This window comes from Lemur catta, chromosome 2 (assembly GCF_020740605.2).
Source record: "Lemur catta isolate mLemCat1 chromosome 2, mLemCat1.pri, whole genome shotgun sequence".
Taxonomy (NCBI): domain Eukaryota; kingdom Metazoa; phylum Chordata; class Mammalia; order Primates; family Lemuridae; genus Lemur; species Lemur catta.
The window spans coordinates 141,617,488-141,640,879 of record NC_059129.1 but is presented as its reverse complement, the minus strand read 5'-3'; the positions used below and the strand labels follow the sequence as shown (position 1 = coordinate 141,640,879).

At 39.6% G+C, this 23,392-nt stretch overlaps 1 protein-coding gene across 1 annotated transcript in view; it reads left to right on the top strand.

The window, feature by feature from the left end:
• The window catches only part of PRKN (parkin RBR E3 ubiquitin protein ligase), a 1,113,312-nt gene that overhangs the window by 923,559 nt on the left and 166,361 nt on the right, over positions 1-23,392 (top strand). The window contains exon 8 of the mRNA XM_045544705.1: positions 15,481-15,542. Coding sequence (XP_045400661.1) covers positions 15,481-15,542 — 62 coding nt within the window. The remainder of the gene's footprint in view (positions 1-15,480; positions 15,543-23,392) is intronic.

The window sequence follows — 23,392 nt, the reverse complement described above, 5'->3', positions numbered from 1 at the left end:
TCCTTCTTCATTCTTCTTTTAAAATCTCTTCATTATGGAAGTTTTCCATCATAGAAAGCAAAGAGAATAGTACAATGAACCTTCACATACGCACCAACCGGCTGCAACGCTCATCAGTCAAATGGCCAATCTTGCCTCCACCATACCTCACTCACTGGATTATTTTGAAGTAAATCCCAGAGATCTGATTTAGAGCTATGAAATGATAAGTACTTATTTACTATGTATAACCACAATATCTTTATCACACTAAAAATATAAATTGTAATTCCTTGATAATATCAAATACCAAGTCATTATTTAAATTTTGCTTATTGTATCACAATTTTTAACAGTTTGGGTCTTTCTCTTTTTCAAATAAGGAGCTGAAGAAAGTTTATACATTGCATTTGGTAACATGCTTAGTGTGTCTCTTAAGTCTCTCTCTCTTTTTAAATTCTTGTGATGCGTTTCTTGAAGAAACTAGGTCAGTTTGCCCTAGGGGGGTACCCACATTTTGAATTTGGCTGTACCCCTGTGAGGGTTGTATAAGGAGGTGGTTCTTAACTTTAGGGTGCATTTCATGCCATCCGGAGGGCTTGTTAAAAGGCAGATCTCTGGGCCTCACCTTAGTTTCTGATTCGGTGGGTGTGGCTGCGGCTTGAGAATTTGCATTTCTAACAAGTGCCAGTTGATGCCCATGCTGCTGATTCAGGGACCACAGCTGACATCCACAGGTCTAAGGTAATCTTCATTCCTTGTATCTCCTTTATATTATTATTATTAATAGTTCTAGCCAAAGGTTTGATCTGATGGAGGAATTTTATTTTTATAGGAATCTTCAAAGTAGTATTATGAACTTCTGTCAGGAGGCACATAATGTCCTTTGCCAGTAGCCATTGATGATTATTGCCCGCATCTTTAATTTCATCTCAGTTCATACAGTTTTACATTCCACCACTTCTACCACTCCTTTTTAATTTATTAGCTGGAATACTTTTATTAAAAGTAATTTCTTCCATCAGCTATTAGTATTTATATACTCTGAGCTACAAGTCATGCAGCCTAGGCAGGTTAAATGCTTGATTTTTTTTTACCACTTTATTTACCAGTTTTTAGTATAATGAGTTGTTTTCCTGGCATCCTCTAAAGGTGACCAGTGTGGATTTTTGTTCTGTTTTTATAATACCTTAGGAGCTCATTTGATTAATGGGATTTTTGTTGGTTTTTTTTTTTTAGAGATGAGGTCTCCCAGGCTTGAGTACAGTGGCATCATCATAGCTCACTGCAGCCTCGAACTGCTGAGCTCAAGAAATCCTCTCATCTCAGCCTTCACATTAGCTGGGACTGTGGATGCACACCACCACGCCCAGCTATTTATTATTATTATTTTTTTTTTTTTGTAAAGACAGGGTCTTGGTATATTACCCAGGCTGGACTCAAACTCCTGGGCTCAAGTTATCCTCCCACCTCAACCTCCCAAAGTGCTAGGATTGCAGGCATTGCCCACCACACCCGGCCCAATTAATGTGGCTGATATCAATAATACATTCAGGAAGTTCAAGCCAACAAACAATAGAAAAAAAATCTAATTTGGGGCCTGATTTATCTGTCCTTGTTCTCTTCACCAGTCACATCAACCAGATGATGACCCAAAAGACACTTGTCTTAGGACGAGGAGCCTCCATTAGCTAAGCAGGTTGTCAGCATCGATGTGATCGGTGGAGGGATGGCCAGCTCCTCAGGTGGGGGTGGGCCTGGGCCAGGTGGAAAAGAAGGTGCCCCCACAACTGTTCCCTACATGGGAATAAAGGCCTGGGAGTTGCAGGGTTTGCAGATAGGAACACACAGGCCACCTTTGGCTTGAACCCCAGGTACTGAGTCTGGTTGCAAAACAAGTACCAAAATAATAGTCATAATTTATAAAACAATTACTTTTGGAGATACATACTACCCTATGGAGATGAGTTCTGATAATGAGGAATGATGAATGTAATTGCTGTATTGTGAGTGCAGAAGTTATGTGATGATTATAATAGTGTGTTGGGGGGGGGAGACCTAGGAGAGTATAAATGGCTCCTCCATGCTTCACACAGGGAAGGGAAGAGCGAACAGTCCACTGATGGCAGCCATCCAGAGCCCAGAGCATGCGTGCCCACGATGGCTGCTGAGGGCTGTGTAGGTCACAGTGTGGCCCTTATCAAAGCCACAGGGGGTCAGAGGGAGCAGCCTGACCTGACAGGCTAGGGGAAGGACTGCAGGAGCTCAGAGATAGTGTATCTCGTCAGAAAGCCGGGCATCTCCTGGGACAAGCCCATTCAAAATAAACTCAAATTAAAACATAACAAGAAAGGTACATGGCACATGCCTCTGTTTAAGCAGAGCCTGAAAATTTTCAGTAGCAACCCCTTTTTTAATGTAATGTCATTTCTTTTTCCTTTATCTATTATAAATATCAACACCACTAATAGCAGGTAAAAAATATACATATAAGCAAAAAGAATAAAAGTGAATTATCTTGCATAGTTCCGCCACTAGGAGAAAATCACCATCAATGTCGTGTCATGTGGTCTTCCAGTGCACGTACAGCAATCTCACTAAAACAGATCATCATATGCACAGTAGTTTTTAACCTGATGTCTTTACTTAGCAGCATATCATAACTACCTGTCCAAATAATTCAATAGTCATCAACATGGTATTCTAATGGCTGTGTTACACTCTATCCCAGCCAGCCAGTGTATGCTGGGGTACTCAGGGTTCAGAACTCAGACCTCCTCTTTCTCTCTCTCCCTGGCTGACCTCATTTAGTCTCTGACAACTCGTCAGTGTGCATATCTCTATCTTGGACCTCTCTCGAACTCCAGACTCCTACATCCAATTGTCCACTGTGCACTTGGATGGATAATACATCTTAAATGTGCTACATTCAAAACTGAGCACCTGCTACCCCTCCCCACTGCCTTCCCCATCCCAGCCAGCGACACTTCCAGCCTAGACCTCGCAGTGTTCAGGCCTAGACCTCGCAGTCATCTGGGCCTATCCTCTTTCTCTCACACTCACATGCAATCTGTCAGCAAATCCCGCAGATCTGTCTTCAAAACATATCCAGAGTCTGACCAGTTCTCATTTTCTCCCTGTTACCACCTGAGTTGGAGCAACCACCATCTCTCACCTGGACTGTGGTCACAGCTTTGTCACTGGCTCCCTGCCCCCGCCCTGGCTCACTACAGACTGCTTCAACACAGCATTAGACTGCATTGGCTAAAACAGTAAAATGGATCAGGTGACTCTCCTGCTTGAAGCCCTCCAGTACCTTCCCACCTTATTAATAATAGCAGCCTAAATTCTTACTAATAGCTCTAAAGGCCCTGCATGGTGGGGTGGGGCTGGGAGAACCCCTTGAATACAGCCACACTGCTACCCCTGCCCACTCTGCCCCACGCCCACCAACCTCCTCTGTGATCTTCCAACTCACGCTCCCTTCTGCAGGCACCTGTTCTTGCTGGGCCCTCTGCCTAGAACACTCTTCTCTGATGGAGCCATGGAGTGGAGCCTGTCGTCTCTCACTTCCTTCAGGTGACACCTCATTTGAGAGGTTTTTCCTAACCACCCTTATAAAATAGGGAATAGTTCTCTGCCTTTCACCATTGCTGCCTTGATGTTCTTCACAGCGTGCACTTTCCAGCCTCTGACATTCTGCTGTCTCCTTGCTCGTCTGCAGTCTGCCCCTATACGGAATATAAGCATCACGAGAACAGGGACTTCTCTGTTTTGTTCACTGCTGCATCCACCATACATAAAACGACACATGGCAATAAATACTGGTTCAAAGCGTGAATCTGAGTTGCCTTAGGTGTATCCAGATAACAGTTCGTTTTTTCTCCTATAATTATGCTCCTGGTTTTCTTTTCCTACTTAAAAACTACAGTGTGGAAAATAGTGAATCATAAAAAAGATGGAGGATGAGTTATTTTGCATTATATCTTGCAGAGATAACTGTTAATGAATAACATGGTTAATGGTCAGCTCAATGATAAGATGAGGCATGTACAGAAAAGTTCCTCTTGTTGAAGGAATTGTATTTTCTGGTCAGTTGTTATTTTCATGCATCCAAAGTAACCAAGAGTGTCTAAACTGGCAGTCCTCATGTGCCTTTCCACTGCACAGAATGTGGATGGCTGCATCAAAGTCTTCCCTCTTGCTGGTAGACTGGCTGTCAGAGATCTGTTTTCCAAAACAGACCGGCTTCATCTGTACGAAAGCCCACTGAGTCCGTGATAAAACCTGGAGCATAAAAAGGAATCTTATATGTTGGCACTCACTAGCTTCACATGGCTTCAACGCCCTCCACGCTGACAGCGTGGCAGGAGCACTTTCTCATCCCTCTCCTTGAGGTCCTTGAGCAGAATCTCAGCCTTCCGAATCTACGTCAGGGGTTGGTGCTGGTTCTCAGACAGCAATTCCCTTTTTTCTCATTTCTCACTTTGATGTCCTATGTCCTGCTCATTGCTGATGGGACAGGCTTGGTACTTCTCACACAGTCCATCAACCAGGCTCTGCTTCCTGCTGTTGGGCACAGCCCTCAGCCTGGCACAGCCTCGGACTGGGGCAACGTTTGGCATTTTCTTACTATCTTCCACTTTAACATATTGTCTCTGTTTCAGATTCCATATTTCAGGAGACTCTTTTCTCTCAAAACTTCCAAAAAAACCTCCTTATGCTTTCCTACTTCTTGGACATGATAGTTAATTGACATTTGTATAGTCACTGAATAACCAAATACAAACACTGCAGATACAGGTGGAGATCAATAATATGTGAACTTAGAGCAATCACAGCATGAAAGTACTAGAATGACCTCTTGGCTGAGGCTAGAGTTGACAGGTTTTTTTGGATTTTGTTTCACTAGACTAATAGCTTTATTTATACCTATGAAAGTTCTTAAAGTAAACCTTCATACGTGGAGGAACTTCTGAAAGGACAATGCAGATGTATGAAAGTTTTTACTAGGATAATCTGCAGCTTTGAAACACTGTATCAGGATCTATTACTTCTCATTTTCTAGTTGATAAGTGCTTGCTTAAAACAAATAGTCTATAAGCGAATTTCTTGTGAAAGTATACAAGACGAAAGGGTGGCTTTGAACTCTCTTTAGTTGCTTATTCTAAGTCCTTGGTGCAGTTCCCTGAGCAACACAGAGTGGCTGAAGGACCTCAGTCTGCGCCAGCAGCTCGTGTGGTGATAGGAAACTTGTTAAGTCCCTTCTCAGGACCTCAAGAACCCGGGGTTTCAAAGGTACCTGGTTGAGTGCTTGTGAATACTGCACTTCAGAATGTGAATAGCAAATTTGGACTCATTGATATAACTCTCTGGCAGATGAGAATTACTCAGCTTAGTCATTTTGGTTAATTAAAATAAAGAATGATTATTAATTTTTATGTGAGAAAATGCAAAGATCTGGGCAAACCAGACAAAGCTGTATGTTTTTTTTTCCTTACACATCATAGAAACTGTTATTTGTCCTTTAAATTAGATTTCTGGTTTTATTTTATTTATCTCATCTCCTTCCAGTGTATCTCACACCAGCATACAAACCCTAAATATCTGAGCTCTATAAAAACAGTGATGATTCTAAGCAGCAATACTTAGAGTGCTTGCAAAATTATTGTTTTTTTTTAAGAATTTGAAATATGCCTTCCAGTAATGAAAGCAATTATGCCCACACTAAGATGAATAAAAGAAACAAAATGCATAGCCCTAAAGTAACAAGGGAAATTACAGAAATAAATTTAAAATACAAAAAAATCAAAACCAGTAAATATCACTAAGTACCCATAGAAATATAAACTCTTCTGTCTCCTCCCCTATTCCACTTTATCCCCTCACCCCCTCTCCACCTCATCTTGAAGGAATGATGTCAATTTAAGGAATGGTATTGATTCCTAAAGTCCAGTAACTTCTACTTAGCAATTGTTTTGGACAGGATTTATTTTCCCAAATGTAGTAGTACCTAACTGTTTCCCAAGGAAGTCCAGTTTAAAGAACACATTCTATGGCAGAGGGTAGGGTACAAATATAAATACCAGAAGTTTCCAGTTTATAAAGTGGGGGTGTTCCATAAACTTACATGTCTGTAAATTGTTTGGAACTCAGAATTCTCTTATCCTAAAGAAACCTCATTGACTATGATCATTAGGCAGCCAGCTGACCCACCGAGTCCTACGTAACCAGCTTTATCTGGTAGGATGCATTCAATGTGGGTCATCTTTTTGGTCGGATCTACTCGGGAATTACAGTCCCACGGGCTCCCTTTTCCCCACTTTCACTAGACATTGACATGTTCATTCAGATAAACCAACCGCCATAATCTATGGAAAAGCACATTAAATGGAACACAAAATCGCATCTCCATTATTTCTTCCTTTTCCCTTCTCTGGTTTCAACCAAGAGCAAGCTTCTGAGAGCAGCAGGAGAAAGAAACGGAGGACTGGGATCACTTTTCACTCTGAGAACCTCTCTCCCCCACAGTCATTCATGTGTGGACCGTCCAAATTAAATTTGTAATCTGAGGGATGCTGAGTGATGAAAACACCCACCCTCTAGAAATTTATCATCAAAACCATTCAAAATATAGGTCAATAACAAAGAAGAATTTCATGAGATTCAAAGGTAGAGGCAAAGTGCCAAGAATGTACACACAATTCAAAATTTTTAAATTGTTTTGACATCATAACATAGAAATGAGAAAAATATTGTTTTTGTTTTTTGTTACTGCATTTTCTACCTTATCCTTCATGTACTCCATGTCAAATCTTCCAGATGACCACAGAGAATCCATTGCAGAACAGCACTGATTAGCTCTACAGCAGTGAGTGACAGCACCATGTGGAGAGTTGCAGGCGTGTCCCAGAAAGGGAGGGATCTGGGCCCAAGAGGTCATGGCAGATCTTTCGAAGTGGGACACTGATTGGAATCTGGCAGATTTAGGACAGAGTAGTTTGGGGTTGGTGGACGCAATGGGACAAGGCTCTTGAGGGAGGCTTGATAAGGAAACTGTTGTCTGATGGGGGAGCTATTGCCCAGCGTCTGTTTCTCTGCTAAGAGAGATGGCTGCTCAGAAGAACAACCTGTCTGGTTAAATTATTTGCAGGAATTTCTTGAGGCAAACAGTGAAGTTATTTATTGCTTTTCAAGCTTATCTTCCTGGGCAGTATTTTTCTGGAACAAATAATTAGGTTTTTGTGGTCTCTGTTCTCAGCCTCAATAGTTCAGTGATGTGTTTGCAGGTGCTTTCAATTTTCATCTGCAGCCAAATGGTGGCTTGGTTTCCCTGACACTGGGGCTCCAGCCTTTTGATTCCATTCCTCCTCCTCCTCCTCCTCCTGTTTTGTTTTTGTTTTTTTTTAGGCTAGGCCCCTTGGTTGCTCTCTGCTCACTTGGCTCTTTCACATCTAGGTGGTTTGTTGATGTGCATCTTATTTCTTCTACAAGCTCCAGGAAGGCAGAATCCCTGCCTGATTCCTTTCGGTTTTCTGTATAACCCCTGGCCTTATGCACAGTAGACACGCACTGACAAGTTGTTCAATGAAGAATAAATGAATATTTGGTTGTAATTCACCTGCTGCCAATAATAATATTTATTATTACTTATGAAATGAAAAGTTTCCCATTATGTCTCATTATCGATGTGACTGATTCTTCTCAGATAACTCATTGGAAGACAGATTGTCTCATAGCCACTGGGGGTTGACCCAGCAGGGACATTTGGATTAGTATAGCAGCTACAAGAAACTGGGGAATATCCAATCTGCATGACTTTTGATGTAAATTATGAAATCACTAACATCTCTGCTTAACACACCCTATTTTCAGCTCTTGCTAGAAGAGACTTTATGTGCTTCTCAGGTACTAACGGCCTCATCTACAAATGAGACATTGAATAAATAATATTCCATGGATTCTTTCAGCTTATTCTGAAAGCTCCAAAATCTACAAGTTTTCATGGTGTCCTACTTAGGTGAGCTGTGCCTACTAGTGTAGTGGTTATATTAGAAGGTATTCTTTTTTCAAACTACATTCATGCTTGTATGTGTTCATGATAAAAATAAATTCAGGTCTATAAGTTATTGAGTTTTATTCATTTTTTTCCAAGGTTATCTTTTGATGTAAAGCTTTCATGCAGAATTTTTTCTTATAAAGTTATAAAAATCCAGTTAGATACAGAAAATAGCATAATAAATACCCATGTACATACTACCTAGCTTTGATTACCCCATTTAATGTTTCTCTGCCTCTGTTTCATTATCTTTAAAATGGGGATAATAATAGCACCTACCTCATAGAATTGCTGTGAGGATTAAATGAATTATATGCAAAACACTAAGAAGAGTGCTTTTTCCACAGTAAGTGTTGTAGAAATACTAGCTTTTATTTTTAACAATTATTATGATACACTTTAAAGACAGATTCGAAGCACCCCCGACCCCAATGGTCCTGTCCCACTCTCTCCTTCCCTGAATTCGATATCCACCTGAGTGGTGTTTATCACTTACATGCATTATTGTGTATTTTTAGTACATTTGTGTATATCCATATTGTTTAATAGATTCTCTAAACTTTCTCTAAATGATATTGCACTGTGCATAAATAATTACAACTTTTTTCTCAACTTTATGTTTTTGAGATTTATCTGTTTTGATACATTTTATTCTAGGTAACTCAAATTAACTCACTTCCTAAAAGTCTTTGCTTCAGTGTCATTTTCTCAACAAGAAACATTCTGAACACCTGATTTAGCATTAGCCAGCCTTGCTTTTAACCTCCTTATACTGTTCTATTTTTTCTTTTCTGTATGGTGCTCATCACCTTCTGAAATGTTACATAATTTACCTATTTATTCATTTATTTTCATTGTCTCTCTCCCCTTTAGAATGCAAGCTCCAGTGAGGGATTTTTGTCTGTTTTCATTTTTTTCACTGATGTGAACCAAGTGCCCTAACAATGCCTGGCACAAAGTGAATGCTCAGGGATACTTGCTGAATTATTTTGTCTCTTCTTCCATTGATGGTCATTTCAAATGTTTCCTTTTGTTGTTGCTATTATTACAAAAAAATGTTGCAGTAAATATTCTTATACATATCTCCTTGTATAACTGTGTGAGCTTCTCTCTGGTATATACCTACAAGTAAATTGTTAGGTGAAAGGTGAATATCTTCAAGATTCTTTATAAGTGGTTGGCTATTGAAATGAAATGCATAAATAATCCTTTATAGACATAAATAGAAACCTATCTGCACAGAGAAATTGTTAAAATAAGCCTGGTTTTATTTTTATCAAAGTGATAATGCCTTGAATTTGATTATGTAAAGTCCTACTACTGATTTTTGAATGCAATTGCTCAGTCAAGATAGCTTAGTGAATTTTCCATGGATTCTATTAATGCCTGGCTCTCAGGCTAATTCAGAAATGGCTACTTCAGCAAAATGCACGGAGACCCCAATCAACCCGGCTTACCTGGAGTGGAAAGGAGCCCTTCAAATCCACTCTCCACCATGGCCCAGCCCACAGACGTGGCCCACACCAATTGGCTTGTGCTCAAAGGTCGTTGTTCAGTCTTGCTGCATTGTCTTTGATCACATTGAGTCATCATTTATTTTTGGTGCCATTTCATCATAAGTCGGTTTCCTTTGCTAAGTTGTACTTCGGGGGAAAATAGAAGGCAACTGTAATTGTCAAGCCTACATTAAGGATTCTAAGCTACAGCCAAGAGAGAAATTAATCCTCAAAGCATTTCACACCAAACAGCAGCAATGTGCAAATTACAGATTATTTGTGTCATGTGGCCAGTGCCAGTAGCACATCAGAGAGCTGAAATCCATTTCAATTTTTATCCCAAGCCTGGGTGCTCACGGTTCTCCATTGAACCCAGAGGATATCACAATTACCCCATGATGATTTGCAAAGAAATTAAAAGAAAAAATAGTGATTGAAGACTCATGTGGTTTTTAGTGCATCTCAATGGAATATATTTTTCCAAATGAGTTTTCCCTACTTTGCAGCGTGGTTGTTGAGGAAATTCAGCAAAAGCTTTCTGAAAAAGTTGTGGTTTAGTTAATCCCTCAAAGATTTTTTTTTGTTATGGGGTTTTGTTTTTTGTTTTTTGTTTTTTTTTTTTTAATAGCTATCAGTGACTTTATGGAAATGATCCACAGCTTTGTAATGCAGTTTCATTGAGGAGGTTCTCAATTAGATTATGAAATAATCTTTATGGTATAGCAACAGAATGAAACTAAATGTTGATTACAGATACTAATTGAAATAAAAGGCCCACTTTCAAAGTTACCCTTTAAAAAATAAGATTCCATTATGTCTTCACATGCTTTTTTAATAAATTACCTTATTCATTTTTAATACCAAACAGGCAATTTATTTTTATTTACAATGAGCCCAGATTTTTAGAACACACATACAAGGATGAGTGGGGAAATTTAATAGCCGGGGAGAAAACACAATAAAAGAGCACAGACCTGTGAGCATGTCTTCAGGATAACTCAGAATGAAATGAAACTCTAATTTAAATTACCAAGGACAACAAAATAGGTTTTAAAATTTGGGTCCAGAACAAGAAAGGAGGGCAAAGACAGTGAGAGAAGAGGGTGCCCTCAACGAGAAAGGTCAAACAATTTAATAGATGAAAACACTGCCAAATTTCTGTTGCTTATTTTCTCAAACAAAGAGTATTTCTCATGTTAGAAAGGACAGAAAACCAGTTTAAGGAGGACCCTGTACTTAAGAAAAGTGACAAGAGAATAAGGAACACACAAATATTAATTGTTGTGCCAATAGATCTCCAAACATTTCCATGTATCTCAGAGTTGCTGCCAGGAACCTGTGAGATACTATAGAGAAAGAAACTAGAGTTCAGAGCTCTGGAGACATTTGTTTATTTATTCATTTTTTAACTTTTCAAAATGAGGAAAGATTGAGTCTTGAAAGCTGACAAGTATTGAGTTTAATATCAGTTTTAGCCATCAACCCCAAAAGAAAAAAAGTAGTATGAGCACTTATGCAGTAACATGGAACCACTAAGAGCCCACTTGGATTCCCCAGAAGCGAATGTGGCAGAACCCCTTTGGAGGGAGGTGATGCTTACAAGGGCTTGACAGGATCACATATGGTTTCTACCACTCCAGACCTGGAACTAGCATTAGAGTCTTTGTTTGCCAGGCCCATTTTTTTCCTCCCAGCCACCTACACCCCCTCCACTAACTTTTTCCTTTCTCACTACACTAACGTATTCTGTGTGCCTGTCTTGCATTCCTACTGTTGCTATTTTTAAGCTCCATCTTCACACTAAGTTTATATCTGTCCATCTCCCACATTGATGTTCCTGTGATGAATAGTTTACAGGCACCCCTCCACCATCCTCTTCAATATCTTCACCCCTCACAATTCTGCCCTTCCAGCTATATGCTATATCTATCCTTGTTTATTACATTTTACTGCACCCACCAGGTGTTTCAGGTAATTATCTAGTCTTCTGTTAAAGATGTTTGTATTTGAGCTATCATTGACATCAATCCTTATGCTTATATCTTAGGAGAATGCAAGAATACAAATTCTAAAGATAACCTAGTTTTAAATTTTGTTTCTTATTTTACCCAGAATTAAAATAAGTCAAAGTCATTTCTTTCAAATTTGAGTGATAAAAGAGAACACTTTAAAAAAAAATTCTCTAAAATATCTGAGGTTGAATAAAATTATTTTTAAAATAATGTTTCTTAAATATGTCTAGATATAAAGTGAGACTGTCATGGTCCTTTCCATGGCTGGACTTTGAAGTGTTTCCCCAGTTCTTGGGCTCCTGTCTTGGAGGAATCTCAAGCCTTGGCCCATGCGATGGAGAGAGATGACAGACACTCAGCAAACCTGTGTGAAGAATTTATCACAAGGAAAGTTTAAGGGTGCAAAGCGAAATACATTTCCTAACGGTAAATGGGTCTGTCTCCGTTAGTGGAAAAGACCCTAATTAACTCTAAAATTCCTCCTTTTATATGCTAGTAGCATATGTTGATGTAAAGGTCAGTTATAATTACTTATGACTATATGTCACAAGTTTTGGGGTCTCAGTTTTTCCAGATATGGACATAACTTAAAGGTTATGTTCCAGACATTCCTTTCTCCTGTCCATGTGATGGGGAAAGTCACCGTTTATGGTGTTTTTCTATTTTCTGATTGGTGGTCACTGTTCCATGGTCTAATTACCCAGTTTTTAAGACTGAAATAACTGTTTTCCCTGGTTATTTTTATGTAATTATTTCCTTCTGATTATTTTTCTTTGTTTCCTCCTTCTTGTTTTTCTGCTCCTATCATTCCATTATCTCTTTTTTTTTCTGTCCCTAACAAGATGTAAACATTTTATGCCTATACAACTAGAAAGCCCAAATAAAAACTTTCAGTAATTAAATATAATTAATTAATTAAATATAACTGAAGGTACAAAACCAAATTATTCAGATTAGCTCTATGAATTTAATATGGCAGATTCTGTCATTTTACTGACACTAAACAATTTGCTTGGGCTCCAAACAGGGCCCTGCAGGATTGGCCCAGGTTCTTCTCATCTCTGCCTGCCTGTGACCCTGCAGGCTGCCTTCCCCCTCCGTCTGCCACTTCCCCTCAGACTGTGGGACGGCCACTTGCTGGGAATGCATCCCTTGTAATTGATCTACTTCTATTCTTTCTCATTCACTTCAGAAAACTAAAATATAATGATTTGCTCCCAAAGAGATCTAAAGCCCAAGAACTGACATGAGGCTGAATTTGCATAGCAGCATTTGGTTGAATTGCAGCCAATCCAATGATCCAGAATATACTTTTACTAATTGTTTAGCTAATCATCAGAATAGCATCCCCAAAATGAACAACTTCTCCACAAAAAAACTTCAGCCTGCAGGTCTCTGTGGCCTCCAGTTGCAGAAACCCTCAGCTCAAGCGTATTTTCTCACTTCAGAGGTCTCGCTTTCCTTCCCCTGCTGTATCAGATGTGCCCGTGGCAGCTAATCCGTTATGTTTTCAACCAAAATATATACCTCAGGATTTTCATGTATTTTCTACATTTTTTCAGGTGGTGACATCACCTGTTTATATTTTTGTTAAATTCTGTTCCTATTTTAAAAAACTTTTGTACTACCTCCGTAAACATTTATGAACCATTTTCTCAAGGTACGAAATGTTACATAATAAAGACTAAAACTACGTTCCAGCATTTTACAGGACCGCAGAATTTCAGAATTGGAACTACCCAGGGTATCAGTCAGCGTTCTCCAGATATACACGGATACATACAGGAGGAGATTTATTAGGGAAATTGCCTCACACGATCATGGAGGCTGAGAAGTCCCACAGTCTGCCGTCTGTGAGCTGGAGAACCAGGGAGCCAGTGTTATAGTCCAGTGTGAGTCGGACACCCGAGAAGCAGGAGATCCGATGTCTGAGGGCAGGAAAGGGGGCTGTCTGAGCTCCAGAAGAGAAAGACAGTTCGCCTTTTCCTGCCTTTTCTGTTCTTGTCCTCAGTGCCCTGAACAGCGTGGACGGCACCTGCCCACATGGGTGAGCGCAGAGCTTCTTCACTCCGTCTGCTGATGCAAATGCTAATCGCTTCCAGAAACAGCCTCACGGATAGACCTAGAAGTATGTCACCAGTTATCTGGGCATCCCTTAGGCCAATCAAGTTGACACATTAAAATTAATTATCACACCCAGTCAAATTCCTCTCTAAGATATCCTGCGTGAGTATTCATTTAAAACCTGTTTTAAAACCCTCAGTTACTAGCTTATAAAACAGTTTATTTCATTTTTCTGTTGGTGTAAATCCTACCTTCTAGATCAGAGCAAAAATCTAATTTCTCTTGCAAAAGACGGTACCTTCACCTGTGTGAAAACTCGTTTCATCATTTCATGCCTCAGCCCAGCTTTCCCCAGACAAACCCTCTCGTATTTCTGGCCATTCTTACCTCGCAATGCTGAGCAATGAAAGAAATGGCTCCATAATTTTTTGATATGTTCTGCATACAATCTAATTTCCTTAATAGAAACATCAGCAGATTATGTAATCCGTGGGTTTTATCTCAAAGAAACAGGTTTTTATATCAATTTTATTTCCAGGGTAAATACTGTAAATGACTTCAATCTAATACTGTGGAATAATATTGAAAAGACAGGGATGGAACACATTTTAAATAGTATTAAGCATGCACTGTCCTAAATTTACACACACACACACACACACACAGTCGGCCCTTGAACAATGTGGGGATTGGAGGCACGGGTGCCCTGTGCAGTTGAAAATCCACATACAACTTTTGACTCTCCCGAAACTTAACAACTAATAGCCTGCCGTTGACTGGAAATCAAACTGATAACATTAGCACTTAATTAACACATATTTTGCATGTTGTATGTATTATACACTGTATTCTTACAATAAAGTAAGCTAGACAAAAGAAAATATTGTTAAGAAAATCATAAGAAAGAGAAAATATATTTACTGTTTTTTAAGTGGAAGTGGATCATCCTAAAGGTCTTCATCCCCATCTTCATGCTGAGTAGGCCAAGGAGGAAGAGGAAGAGGAGGGGTTGGTCTTGTGGCAGAGGTGGAAGAAAATTCATATACACGTGGACTATGGCATTCAAACCCATGTTGCTCAAGGGTCAACTATTTATATATATTTTATATATAAATTGTTATTATATTTTTTATTATATATAAATATATACTTATTTAGGCCAATATTTATATAAATTATATATAAAATTTATTGGTTTACTTATTTCGTTTTACTACTGGAAAAAGAAAATGTGAAGGCCTGAAGAGGCCCAGATTGAGTAGCCCTGGAAAGTGTGGGCACCAGGATTGCCACCGCCCTGTCTCCAGGCCCTGTACGACAGACACCCTTTCCAAACTCCAGTGCAGGACCGTATGGGTTTTGACAAAGCCTCTTGGCAAAACCAGCAAGGTCCTAAGCTACAGCTGAATCCTATGAAGGCAGGACGCGCAGCTGCCCTGTCGCCATTCTTAACTCTGGATGAGCGGGACGCGGGCTGGAGGGTGAGGAAACAGGACATGATAAATAACTGGGAGCCTGTGGTCACAACTCTCCCACTCTGGCCTCACAAAGTCCTGGCACTACATTAGGGACAAGTGGCATGCTGGGCATGTTTCTAAAGATAGACCCGGTGTGATATTCAGGCCCCACAAGGGCCAGATCCTAATCAAGAGGAGAAAAGGCCTGACCAGAGTCACATGAGAAGTGACAGCTGGAGGCCAGGCAGTGGCCACAGCTCCTTGGGCATCTTGACTTCTTGGTGGTTGGTTAGACATGTGTTTTTCAGATACAAATGACAACATAGGTGGTTGATAGTCACAACTGTACGTAAGAACATATTACCATACAGAATGAGAATGACATTTTTGTGATTAATTCTTCTTCCTAACAGCTGGCTGTCCCAACTCCTTGATTAAAGAGCTCCATCACTTCAGGATTCTGGGAGAAGAGCAGGTGAGTTAGCATCGCAAAGGCTGCGGCAGGCTGTCATGAAAGGTAGACGCTAATGAGACGGTTTGGGCTCTCTCCTGGGAGGCTGAGTGAGTCTCCTGACCCTCAGTGCCCTGAAATGGGGAAGAAAACCACACTGGAGATGTGTGTGAGGACACTTTTTTCCTCTATCCATCAGACCTGACAGGTTATTAATTGGTACATCTGCTATCTGCCAGTGTGTTTCATCTCAGGACTTGAGCAGTGAGCAGGTACTGCATAGTGGCAGATGAGCAAACAAATAAACGCAGAGACGAATTATGCCTGAGGGATTGATAGTCACGGGCACTCCTGATTTGCTCTCCGTGGGTGGATGTGCAAGCTTTTTTCACCAGATTTTTGTACCTTGTATGTCATCTATACTTCATGGCAGACACTTTCTATATGGACGTGAACATGTGACTTATATACAAAGGATGGCCCATTTAAAGTAGATTATTTAAATGCTAAGTTGTGCTCAGTGAGGCATGATATACTTTAAATAGATGTACCAGTAAATAATTCAGGGTACTAAATATTATATATACATGTACACATACATATGCTTTTGATTGCTTAAAAATACATCTCTTAAGCCTCATATGGAATTAGAGACTCTGGGTTAGGATATTAAATCTAGATGGCAAATTATCTTAAAATAATTACACTAAGTATCTGGCAACTTGCTGTTGACCTAACTTACACTACCAAAGATTGTCTTTGCCAACTCGGACCAGACAACATGCAAATGGAGATGTGTTGGCTCCGTTTTGCCAGTGCATCTTGGGTCTGTGTGTTTTTGTTTGACGTGTGTATGGCAAATTGCAGCTGCCAATTTCCAATATGAGATTAAAAACAGAAAGGTGTTAACTAGGAAAAGATGAGAAACTGGAATCATTTCCATATCCTTGAATTATCATGTTACAGTATGCCTTCTTCATTTGTTCATATTGTGAGTTTCCAGAATAGTGGGCATAAATGTTTATTCACAGAAAGGCAAAATCGGTTGTCCTGCATTGCAGGTAAAAGTTGATACCTGACTCTCCCCAACATACCTGTATCTCACAGCCGTTCCCCAGTGAAAGCCTGAAAGACTCCTGAGAGCAAGAATCGCTGATTGTTACCCTGACATTTCTGCTCAGATAATGGAGCCTTCTCTTCTAACTTGAACCAATATTTGCAAATTGTTTCCATATTTGCTTTAGAGTCACTATGTAATTAGTAGGGAAAGAAACCAACAGTAATCATCTCCTTAGATTTGCATAAAAGTCAGGCCACTTTTCATACTCCTACAAATTTAATCAAGCTATAATCAAAATTAATATTACCCTGCTTAGTTATGGCAATATAATGCAATATTGATCTTGATTTCTTGAAGTTTGCTTCCTTCCTTCCTTCATTCCTTCCTTCCTTCCTTCCTTCCTTCCCTCCTTCCTTCCTTTTTTCATTTCATTCAGCAGGTACTTACTGAGTACCTCGTATATGCTGTACACCGTCTAGGTTACAGGGATAGAGAGGTGAAAAAGAAATCTCCATCAGGCTCATTTTCAGTTGAGGAAAACTTTTTTTATACACATAGCACATTCAGTATATATAATGCTAGATTGTTATCGTTGCTATGGAGAAAAATAAAAGCAAAAAGAATGACAGTGGATGCTGAGGAAAGAGGTGAGATTTTATATAAGATGATCAGTGAACGTCAGGTCATGCATGAACAAAGACTGAAAGGTCTCCAGGGAGGCATCATGGTGACATCTGGGAAAGGAGACTCCAGAGAGAGGACAAAGCAGGCACAGAGGCCCTGAAGTGACCACGTGTCTGGCCCGTTCAGAGTAGTCAGAGGCCAGCGTTACTGGGGCGGGGTATGGGGGTGCTGAGCAGGACAAAGAGGGACCAGACTGCATAAGGCAGGAAGAACTCCAGGCAAGCGTTCTGAACTGGAAGCCAAGGGAGGAAAGCGTTTCTAGGAGGAGGAGTGATCACCATGTCCTACGCTCAGCATGTAGGACGAGGCTACAAAATAAGCACTAGGTTTCACAGCCTGGAGGTCTCGTGGATGGTGAGGGCGAACGCCTGCTGGAAGAGCTTCACATGAGAGGGGAGCAGAGGAGTGGGAGACTGCAGATAATCGACGACTTCTTCATTGTTTTTGAGGGACTTAGCTGTAAAGGAAAGTGAAGAAATGAGGGAACTGGGGGAAGGTCAAGACAATTGTCTTTTTAATGGGAAAATTATAGCATGTCCAGGTACTAATGGTAGTGACTCAGTAGAGGAGTCAGGAGATGGATGATGCAGAAGAGAGAGGAAAGATGATTTAAAACAAACTATTTGGGGCATCCCAGTTCTAATCAGGCCATTAAATGTTCAGTGGGACTAGCCCATTTTATTGCCCCACCCACGAAACTTCCACACAAATGACATGTCTCTTCCCCTCACGCTGGCCTCGGAATCACCTAGAAACCATCATGGTTGTTTCAGGACCAAATGAAGAACTTCTAGAGAGTGAGCAGGAAAAGACGTGAAAATGCTGAGTTAGAGAACAGAGAAGGCCCGGGGAGACAGAGGAGGTGAGGAGGGCTACCGCTCCTTCCCAGCACATCAGAGGCAAATCCCAGTTATCTGCAGGGTGGGGCACCTGGATTCACAAACTAACAGTGACACACAGAGCTGTTTCTCTGGGACGAGCAGAAAGAGTAGAATGATATGTGCCAGACACCCTTGCTCTCTGCCGTGTGCCCTGTCAGGAGCACGGAGAATTAGAGGTCCTGTTTCCAAAGGCTCCAGAGTCTCTGCGGTCACACTGGCTGTAGGAACTCTTGTGAGGAAAACATCTTACATGGCATCTGCCCCACAGCCTTGCCCTGCCTGTGCTTCTGTGTGTCATAGCATGGAGAGGGACAAGGAAGCCAACTGGTTTTGACCTCTTTTCCAGAAGATTTCACAACCACTAAGAGCTGAGATACTTTTTGGCATCGTGTCATCCGAAACATCTAAAAAAGAAAAACACTTCAGACATTGCAATCCAGGATATAGTCTGTTGCTCCAATTATTTTTTAATTGTTTGTTTTATTGTTTAATTGTTTGATGTGCTTCCTCCTTGCATTTGACTTCAGCCATCTTAATCATTGTTTTTTCTAGGCAGGGAACAAGGTCCAACCCTTTCCCTAGCCAATTCACTTCATCAGTAGCTGACAGATGTCCAGGGATGAAAAGAACATTATTAGCAACAGAGCAGAGAATAAAAACGGCAGTGTGGCGGGGACTACCTCTGAGACTGTCACTAACTCTCTCAGGCTAGAGACCTGAAAATGAAGAAAAAGAAAATGAAGATTACTGACAACTTAAGGAGTGCTTTAAAAAAAAAAATCTAATACATTTAGAAAATACAGCATTCTCTGCATAGCAGGGAGAAATGATTTAATCTTAAGTTGGTTCTCCTCTATAAAGTTATTTTAGATTTTTTAATCCAGAGGAAGTTTTATAATAAACTATTTTTCATTTGTTCCTAAAGGAAGACTGAGGAATAGTGAGCTGAATTTTTTTTTTTTAATAAAACGGAAAAAAGAAAAAAAGAGGCAGCGTGGTGTTGTGGAAAGGGTGGGTTTTAGAATCACAGCCTGAGTTCTACTGTGGGGTTACGGGTTTCCTGTCTATGTGAAGTTCAGCAAAAGACTGAAGAGTCTTTGTGACTCTGGCCTCCTCCGTTGCTTCGCAGGGTGGATGGAGAATTAGCTGAGGAGGCAAAGTGTTGGCACAGATGCTTGACACAGAGCAGTCATTCAGTGATCAGCAGCTCTGATCAGGACTTCTCTGCTCAGGAGGGAGTGGGAGAGGCGCCCCTCTCCCCGAAGTCCCCCACATGCTTTTGGCTAAGATTTAATAGAAGCTAGAATTTCTGGGGGAAAGCAAAGGAGCCCGAGAGCTGTACCTGAGTGCCCCCAAAAGGACACTCTGGAAAACACCACAGCAGCAGGAAACCAACCTCCTCCCCTGCTCTGAGGATCCGAAAGGGACCGGACCGTGCAGCTCCTGGATTGCTGGCAAGCATGGAATCCTTTGACAGAACATTTGCCAGTTCTCCCAGTTGCGTTTTACCTGGGATCCCTGTACTTCCCCTTTCCTGCAGTTTTAAAATTTAGATTCTTTCTTGCTTTCTTTCCCTATGAAAGCATATCAAGTAAACATCAGGGTGAAGCAGCCCATCCCCTCCTGCAGAGGACAGGCCTTTTGAATGGTCTTCGGTGGCAGGGATATCGAGGCACAGTTCCTCCACAGCCAGACCCCTCAGGTGACCACTCGTGTTCCTTTAACATACCTACCAGGCAGTCAGCAGCCAGCAAGAACCAGGACGTTCACTGGTCCGTCTTGGGGCTTGAATTTGTGACCTTCGCTTCATTATAGAGCAATTTTCTACCTAAACCCGAGTCTTCTAACTATCTACAGACCAACAAAATACGACACCTATTTCATTATACTCTCTCGTGACTCGTTATTTAGATTCTTAAAATATGAGTTTATTGAAACGTCTATGAATTTTATGATTTAAAATAAATATTTCCTGTTCTTAAGAGAATCCATGAGTGTACATATAAAGCTGAATAATTTACTCACCAAATAAATAAAATATAAAGCATAGCAATGAGTCAAGATTCTACCAAGGTAGGGCATACTAACAAAATGTATTTTTGCTATAATCTGATGAAATATAGGAAAAAAATATTTTTATTGTTCTCTTTAGGTGCAGAGTTATATGCTTTATTAATATTAACAATTACTGTCAAAAATTTTTGCAAATATTGTATAATCAACTCAATTATTTTAGTTATCTGTGCATTATCCACTTTATGAAAGCATATCTAGAAATTTACAAACCAGATTTAATGATAGCTTGAAACTGTTAGCATAGGTGGACATAGCATATCTACACAGGCACACACACACACACACACACACACACACACACAGATGCTCACTGTCCATTCCAAAGACAAACCATGCATGAGTGATATTTAGGTAATTTACTGCTTTTGAGTTCACTTGGGAATGGATTCTGTATAAACCCAGCTCACATTACAAAGTAATCACATTCCTCCAGGTTACTTCTGCTTATAAAATGCTATTCAATATTGATAAGTAAAAAAGCCCTCAGAAGTAATACAAGTAATATCAAGGGAAGAATGTTTGTTCCTTTTCACCAATTGGAGTCCATTTATTAATTACTTTACCATTATTGCATATGTTTCATACTGACATAAATATAAATATTCTGTTCTACTTGGTGATATAATTTGTTACAGCTCTCCATTAGTCCACTCTCAACTTTGTGCCAGTAAGTGTTTAAAAGGAATCTATAGAAATGTGAGTCATATCTTGAAGGCAGATAAATAAAGATCTTTGCTAATGACATAAATAATTACATGTCCAAATTATTTCCTAAGTATATTAAGTCTTCTACAAATCTAGCATATTATTGGTTCCAGGTCAAATGTTTTTATTATAAATTTCACAATGTTAATTTAAAAAATAATGCTTTCAGTAGGTATATTTCAGGTGTTGTGTGTACTTTTTATGATTGAAATTTTCTTTTTCTTACACTTTTTAAATTTAATTGACACAAAATTGTACATATTTATGGAGTATATAGTGATGTTATGATACATATAATGTATAGTGATCAGATCTGGGTATATTAGCATATCTATCACCTCAGACTTTCATTATTTCACTGTGTTGGGAACATTGAATATCCTCCTATATTTGAAACTATAAAATATACTATTGTTAACTATAGTCATCCTACAGTGCCATAGAACACTGGAACTTATGTGTCAGAAATTACTAGGTATATATGTGAAAATACTAGTCTTCCTTTAGAAAAGGAATTATATGCTTAAATGCTCTGGAGTTTATCATATATAGAATAAACACAATAAAGTCATTTTCTATAAATGTCTTAGCTAACAAATGGAAAGAGAAACATAGTTTGGCATATTCCATCAGTATTTGAGACCACCGTGAATGCAGTCAGCAAGAATTTGTAAAGTGTTATTGGACTTTGTCAATAGGTTAACTTCTTCCTAGGTAAAAGCTATTGTCATAACAGTAAAATTGCTTAACTAAATTAAATAGAGTGGAGACCTGTTATCAAATGAGAAAATAGCCAGTTACTTAAGAGCAACGTATTTAAAATAATTGTTTACATAGTTAAAACCATCCTGAATCACTGTTATTAATTTCCATTGCCATTGATAATTTTATTAGAATTATTTAATTAATTGCACTTAATGGAGTTAAATTTCATTAATTTATTCTACAGTTATGTAGTGTGTACCAACTATTGTTGAGATCTTATGCCAAACTTAGGGAAGACATGTACAAAAACAGACAGAGGGTGAGATGAAAGCAAAAGGCCTGTAATAAGGTCTAACGGGCCTGGAGCACTTTAGGTCCTATGAACTCACTGCATTTCATCAATCAAAGCTCCCTCTCAAGACACAGCCCCACACTGAGGAGAAATTGCTCAAAACAGAAAAGGGAAGAAGCAAAGTGAAAGTCCGATTAAAAATGGGGCAGCAGAGTTAGGGGATTACAGAAAGTGAGCCCCGTAGTTTTGAGCACTGCCCAAAACACCAGAAGAGAAAAATCTAGGGCCATTCAAAAATCATTCTGCGGTTACAAAAAATCAGGGGTGACTTGTTTGAATTAGACATTATTTTGGCTCTTTTAATAAAGATATGTCACCAAAAAAAGTTATTCTGAATCCTACCTCTTTCTAACATGTCAGAACTAATTTTATGTAAAACTGAGCAACAGAACAAAGACCAAGGTAAAACCCTAACAGGAAAGATGCAAGGCGAAATTCCACACAAAGGTATTAAAAGGATAAAGAGAATGAGTAGCAGAAAAACGTCTTTCCAGACAGTGAAAGAATGCGCACAAGTCAGAGGAAAACTAAAATAACTATTTCAAAGTGAACTAAGTTATTAAGAAATTATACAAAAGTAAATAAATACAACAGATATTGTCTCAATAGAAATGAAAATGCATAGATCTTGTTTTCCAGAAAACAAAAATAAGTAAAATTTTAAAAGGGACTTGAGAGAAGTTGATGGATTGAGAAGTTAGGTAAAGATCTAAAATATGTATACTAGAAATTACATAAGAAAAACATCAAAGCAAGAGAATGAAGCACATTCTAAAAGTTAAATTCAATACAACTTTCCTGACACAGAAAGAATGCTTGTGAAAATTGATCCAAAAATGACCAGCACCAAGACATATCTAATAAAACCCCTGGATTCTAAAGAAAAGAAAAAAAATCCTTTGGGCATTTAGGCAAAAAGATCAATTGACTTATAAAGGAAAAAAGAAACAGATTGTCAGCAGGCTTGTCCATAAAACTTTATAACAGAAGAATATGAAGTAAGATATTTAAGATAGGGGGAAAAAATGTGAGCCCATGATTTTCTATTCAGCCAAACTCATATTTAAGAATAAAAACCCTCAATAAACTGTCAACATGCAAGAACTCAGTGAATATTTTTCCCAGTAACTCTTCCTGAGGAATTTAACTAGAGAACAAGCTTCAAATAACCAAAATTACTAGAAAGACATCTGAGCTCTCCAGGAGTTCCAGCATCTTTCAGAGTAACAGCCAGAATTCTCATAGCGGCCGTCAGGGACCCGCATTCCAGATGCCCAGGAGTTCTCTGGCCTCCTACTTGCCCCTTGTTCACTCTGCCTCTGTCCCACGGGACCTCAGACAAGCCGGGCACAGAGGGGCCTCAGGACCTTTATGGTATCTGTCTGGAACTCTGGTTCCCCTGGGGAGCCAC